Source organism: Orbicella faveolata, unplaced genomic scaffold (genome assembly GCF_042242905.1).
Source record: "Orbicella faveolata isolate gen_17 unplaced genomic scaffold, um_ofav_v1 contig_25, whole genome shotgun sequence".
NCBI lineage: Eukaryota > Metazoa > Cnidaria > Anthozoa > Scleractinia > Merulinidae > Orbicella > Orbicella faveolata.
The window spans coordinates 13,759,001-13,765,000 of record NW_028301553.1 but is presented as its reverse complement, the minus strand read 5'-3'; the positions used below and the strand labels follow the sequence as shown (position 1 = coordinate 13,765,000).

The following is a 6,000-nucleotide window of genomic DNA, read 5'->3' as shown; positions in this document are numbered from 1 at the left end:
AAAAAATTATACACAGATTCAGGATAATTATCCGTAACAAATTTTCCAAACGAGGTTTTTTAAAGTAAAGTAAAAGAAATAATTGGTTGTGAAAAATTAAATAAAATAATTGTCAATTAAATTAATAATACTTAAAAAATATTGTAATGATGTATTAAATTACCTGGGTATGATCCAATTCTACCTGAACAGTCTTTGCCACACGAATCAAAGCTGACACAAGTTTCATTCCTACAAGATATGTAGGGCAAATAAATTGAGAAAAAAACTAAATTAAAAATTTTACAACTAGAGGCAAAGCAGCAAGCAAAGAACATCATGTATGATAGCTTGAGGCTACTGGATTTTGCTGTCAGGCCAGTAGTCTATTTTTCACTTGCCAAATGGGCAAGAAAAGTTCCTTTGGGGTAATGTTTGAGAAAATTCAAATAACAGAAGCACAGTACTGTAAGAGATCAAATTATTGTTTCTGGAGAAAATAACTGTCCTGAAGCTCAGGCTAGCACATGTACATCCTAGTAACAGCTTGCCTAAGGTGCATGTACAGGCCAGAAACAGAAACCAAGCTAAAACAGACACTAACGAGTCATCGAACAGATCAAGTTTCATGACCTTTTCCTATAAAGTTGGGGATCATATACCTGTTCATCACTCACTGATTAACTGACCATTGTTGAGAGGTTATTTTGGCAGTTAGGACATGCTTTAGTGGCAGTTGCTGTTGTGGAGGGTGGCAGCAGAGAGGAAACAGAAACCAAGCTAAAACAGACACTAACAACCCATTGCGCAGATCAAGCTTCATGACCTTTTCCTGTAAAAGTTGGGGTTTGTATACGCTGTTCGTAAGTTGCTGATTAACTGGCCATTGTCGAAAGGTTATTTTGGCAGTTAGTCTTAGTGGCAGTTGCCATTGTGGAGGGTGGCAGCAGAGAGGTTAAAATCCACTGGGACATAAAAAAGTGGCCATTGTAGAGAGGCAGCTATTAGTGGAGATTCAACTGTATACCTCAGTGGGAAGGTGCACTCATCATAACCTAACAAAAATACTGGCAAGGGAGGAGGGGGGAACCTGTGATTGACTACTAAGTGTCACATCTAGGGAAGCCAGAAGTTGCAATACCAAATAGTACAAAAACCAAAGTTAACTAAAAACACTCACACCACCACCCAGCTTATACCAGATCATGTGTAATATAGGCATCCGTGGTCAAGTGTGGATTGATACTCAATCGACATCTTGTTCAATACTTGGTCAACACTCAATCAACTACTCAGAGGACAGTCACTCGCAAGTTGACAAAATTTTACACACATGCCATCGAGTTTTGATCAATACATATGAGTTGGCCTACACTCAGCCATCTATCAACCAACTGTCAATCAAGTGTCAATCGAGTTTCAGTCTAGTGTTGACCGAGTATTGACTGAAATGTCGAAATGTCGAAATGTTATGTGTCGATCAAGATGCTGAGCAAGGGTCGAGTGTATCAATCAACACTAGACTGCAGTTGCCTGTACACATGATTCCTTATTCCTAACATTGCAATGACTAGCTGTAAACACTCCCTTCAAGTGTACACAGCCCACAGTTAAATTCTTACCAGCTAGTGTGCTTGTGTGTCTGAAGGCACGGACTTGTGAGTCAGACAATCTGATCAACCAGGACACCAATGTGTCCAACATGTACTCGTCATAGATTATGCTGTGTTGACACTGCTGAATCAGCGAATCTACAAAGTCTACGAAGTTCACCTGATAACAGAACACAAAAACTCCTGGTAAGAGGTTTAATAGAAAAGTTTCATCAACGCAAACAGTCAAGATATTGAAATACTAACAGTTGAAACCCACTGTCTAAAACTCTTAGGGGAAACAAAAAGTGTAGTTTGGGATGTTGGGGGTTCAAGATAGAATATACTAAGTAAATGAAAAAGTCTTCCCAAGGGAAAATGATTTGTGTTTGAGACACAGAGGACTTCGAGATAACCAAGTACAAGATATTGAGATTCTACTGTAAAGAAACTCCACTTGGTATGTGGTTTTAACGACAAGGAAGTAGACTACGGTAGCTCAATTTACCATAAACTGTTATGAATACATTTTTCATGCCCTGGCCTTAGACCTTACATGTGACGGTTTTGTCCAGGGGGGAAGATGGTGGAGTCAAGAGAGGGTACTATTGTTATTATTAGAATTTTTGCATCTAAGCCTATAGGGGGGGTAGGGGTTCAATTCCTACATATGTAGAAAGGGTTTTTCAAGGGGGAAGGCTTCTTATCAAAATTTTACAATATCTGAACATCAGAAGGTAATGAACAGTACTTACCCTGAACTTTTTGTACGGCTGACCTGTCATAATGAGAGGATATTCATGGCTGTCCTGTTAAGAATAAAAGAAATGTTAGTCAGCTGTGCCACTGTCATAGTCACTGAAAATACATGGTGTTTTAATGTGGCAACCTTGAACTTACAAGTAATTTTGAATATAAATCAAGATGCATATAACAGAAAGTTGGTCATCTTTGTACAGTACATATCAGGGGGAAAAGAAGACTTCACTGTGGCTAACCAGGGCTCAACACTAATGGTAGCCAACTAGCCACAGACTACAGAAATTTAGTTTTGGCTAGTAGGTTGTTGATTTCCTCTAGCCACTTTGGCTGGTCAACAAAATGAAATTGGCTGAACTAGTTTCTGTCTCCTTCAAGGAAGACAAACACAAAATTTACACTTTTCTCGGAAACAAGGTCAGAGTTTCATTGTGGACATATCATGGTACCAGGCATGTGCTGTACAGCACGTACATGTATGCAAATTCAAGTTTGTCTACTTTTTGCTGGGTGGTAGGTAAACAGGGAACTGAACATGTTACTTTTGTTGAAAGAAACATTTGACAAACAAGACAGCATTTTCTGAAAGCACACATCAATGCTCTTTTTTGTTATGACATTTTTTCATGTGCAAAACAGTGCGAACTGTAAAGGGATAACATTTCATTTAGCATAACAATACATGGGTGATTTGTTGTTGTATGTATACTTACAAACTTACCACTACAGAAATAATTAGATGAGAAAGATTTAATTCTTTCGATATTTAAACCAGCCGTTTTTAGCAGTCAAATTTCACCAACGACAGTTTACAGTATTGTTCAGATAGTTGTTTTGCTTTTGAAACATTTCTACGGCGCCTGTCTGTGAAGAAGTCTCCACAGTTTTTACAGTGACGTCTTGGGGATCTTGATATTTTTCCAGGGAAGTCTCAGAGAAAAACAGAGTCCTTAAAGTCTTTTCAGGAACTGGAACTTTTTTTAAACTAGTTTAAGTACAGTATAATTACCAACATTATGTATTAAAGAGAGTCACTTGTGTTGTGCTTTCAGGTCTTGCTAGTAATTCTGTTGTTATTGGACCTACCTGAAATTTTTGCGACAGGTTAATTTTGCAAATTTTGCAATTTAAAGAAAAAGTCGCAAAATTAAAGTGATGCGAATAAGTAAGTATCAGAAACATACATTATGTTACTGTTGACATATAGTACCGCCATTGTGTTTTGTTACTTTTGACGTTATTGTACCTTCGATAGAGTCAGTTTACTAAATTCAAAGACATGTTTAAATAACATTGCCGAGGAAATAAATTTTTTATTACTCAAAAACGCAAAGTTAAAGTGATTCAAAATACATTTTTTTGGAAAATCACCTAATTTAAGTGTTGTGAAAAATGTGCACCCCCAAATCACGAAATAAACGTGTCACGAAAATTTCATGTAATTAGGTAGCCAACCACAATGCTTGGCTAGTAAGTTGAAAAGTTAGTGTCCAGCCCTGCTAACTTCCTTGGAGCCTGCATGCACATGTATGCACAACAGATTATCGCTCAAGTTTAAGTGTATTTCTCCGTAAAAGATCTGACCTCATCAAATTGCTCTGTGAGTTGACGGATTGCATTAACACTTTCTTCTTCCTCCAACATTTTAGGAGTTACAGTTCCTGTAAAGGGAGGGAGAAAAAGGAAACTGCTAAATTATAAAGATAAAAATGAAATTAAACTTGTCTGCTGCTGCTGCATTTTAATAATTTTCAGGCCAAAAATTTCCATGTTCTAATAATGCTGCTTTATGTAACCTTTTTACAGTATACCCCTGTGTTTAATGGAAATAACTCAGAAATAAGCCACGTCTAGAGCGCCAAGATAAAACTTGTTTGAATTCAAAACAAACCTTTGCAACCACAACACTGGACAAAAAACTGGATGAGGTCCACCATAGCATTTTCTCTGTCTGAATTGTAGCTCTCAATCCAGTCATCAACAACAGCCTGGAACAAGGACAAAACTGCATTAAATTTTTTGACTGCCAATTAACGATTTCATTTTATTAGCACCCACGTCATCGATTTAATTTTGGATTTTCAAGCGTTGACAAGGACCTATTTGGTAGATGCAGTTACTGTGCCTCTGTGCACAGCCACTGTAACATCTCGTTTACACCAGGTAGTGACATGAATTTAATTAAACATTTAAATTTTTCGATAATAACCTTCAGGTCAGTCAACTTCTCCTGAAAACAGCCTTCAATCGCTTCATGTAAAACAGTATGCCTCAGATACCCATTGTATAGTTCTCACTGGTCTTTATTAACAGCTGCCTTGCACAATACAACATACCCTGAGAGCTCCCCTTCCAGCTTTAACAATGTCAAACAAGGTTCCTTGACTCTCGTCTGCATCTGAACCCTCTTTAGACTTCCTTGATCTCTTTTGAGATGACTTTCGAGCAGAAGGCTGTTTAGACTTAGCCTTTTTGGCTGCCTGCAAAAAAGAATAAACCAACAAATAAATTATTAATAGATAATTATTAATTTTAAGCAGACTGATATTAAAATTACATGCATTTTACCAACACACACAGTGTGAAAGTTCAAATTTGAACTGTTTGAACTCCTATTTCTTTTACAAAATTACAGAATACTGATCTGAACAGCTTAAAATACATCTAGAACACTTCCAACTTGTTTACTCTACCTGAAAAATATTTATAGAATTACAAACAATTGACAGAAATGTCTAATTCAATGACTTTCAGGTACATGTACAGGTACCAAATTTTCTTTTTGAGACTTTTCTTTTGTTTTCTTACTCCAGGACTTCCAAAACAGGTACAAATCGTGTTCTTTTGTCGCAGGTCATATGTTATCATACTAGGGGAATACACATAAACGTACCGGAGTGGCTTTAAATATTCCTGCAGCTCTTTTCCTTCCTCTTCCTGGTGTGGGAGCCTGAACTGGAGTTTCCAAGTCGCTGTCATCACTTGATTTATTTACAGAGGACTGTTCTCTAAAGAAAGCAAATGAAGCGAAATCAAAATATTTTATTTTTACATGGCTGTATGTAATCATAATACAACAAACAAATGCTGCATATTTTCTGTAAGTTACACCAAATACAGGCAAACCAGTGAGGTAGCAAAACCTCATTCTCACTTGATACACTGTTTTACAAGATGTCGACCATTTACAATTTTTTTCATTACCCAGCTTCTCCTGTTTCTTCTTCCTCATCATCTGAGCCACTCTCTGGGGTTCTCTTTGTCTTCTTAACTTGAGACTGCTGTGGTGTCAATTGCACTTCACCAGGCAGACGCTGGTGACCATATAAGATCCGCTGTTTTACCTTTCTGCCACTACGTCTTGGTGATGAGCCGGACTGTCGAAAAATATTGTTCATTAACCTACCAATTCATTTAAATCTACCCCAATTCTATTACTATACATGCAGTTGTACTATTATTTGAAGCATGGCATTGTGGTATTAGTTCTGTACCTTGCTCTTAGTTGGAGATGGTGTACCCACAGAGGGGCTAGGCGCTGCACTGCTTCCACTAGCCTCTTCTTCATCAGGTTGCACAACAGGCATCATTTATACTAAAAAATAAAACACTAACAGTGAAACATCCCTGGGCTTTGGCCTTCAGTACACTGTATCATGAGTAAACTTAA

The 6,000-nt window shown here is 37.5% G+C and overlaps 1 protein-coding gene across 2 annotated transcripts in view; it reads right to left on the bottom strand.

Annotated features, from left to right (window-relative positions):
• Nucleotides 1-6,000, bottom strand: part of LOC110069457 (cohesin subunit SA-2-like) — a 31,252-nt gene that overhangs the window by 24,029 nt on the left and 1,223 nt on the right. For both annotated transcript variants that reach the window (XM_089294178.1, XM_089294179.1), the window contains exons 2-10: nucleotides 5,825-5,925; nucleotides 5,535-5,707; nucleotides 5,224-5,338; nucleotides 4,667-4,810; nucleotides 4,222-4,318; nucleotides 3,915-3,991; nucleotides 2,327-2,380; nucleotides 1,602-1,752; nucleotides 164-231 (exon numbers count right to left, since the gene is read on the bottom strand). In XM_089294178.1, the coding sequence (XP_089150304.1) occupies nucleotides 164-231; nucleotides 1,602-1,752; nucleotides 2,327-2,380; nucleotides 3,915-3,991; nucleotides 4,222-4,318; nucleotides 4,667-4,810; nucleotides 5,224-5,338; nucleotides 5,535-5,707; nucleotides 5,825-5,920 (975 nt within the window). In that variant the 5' untranslated portion in view covers nucleotides 5,921-5,925. The remainder of the gene's footprint in view (nucleotides 1-163; nucleotides 232-1,601; nucleotides 1,753-2,326; nucleotides 2,381-3,914; nucleotides 3,992-4,221; nucleotides 4,319-4,666; nucleotides 4,811-5,223; nucleotides 5,339-5,534; nucleotides 5,708-5,824; nucleotides 5,926-6,000) is intronic.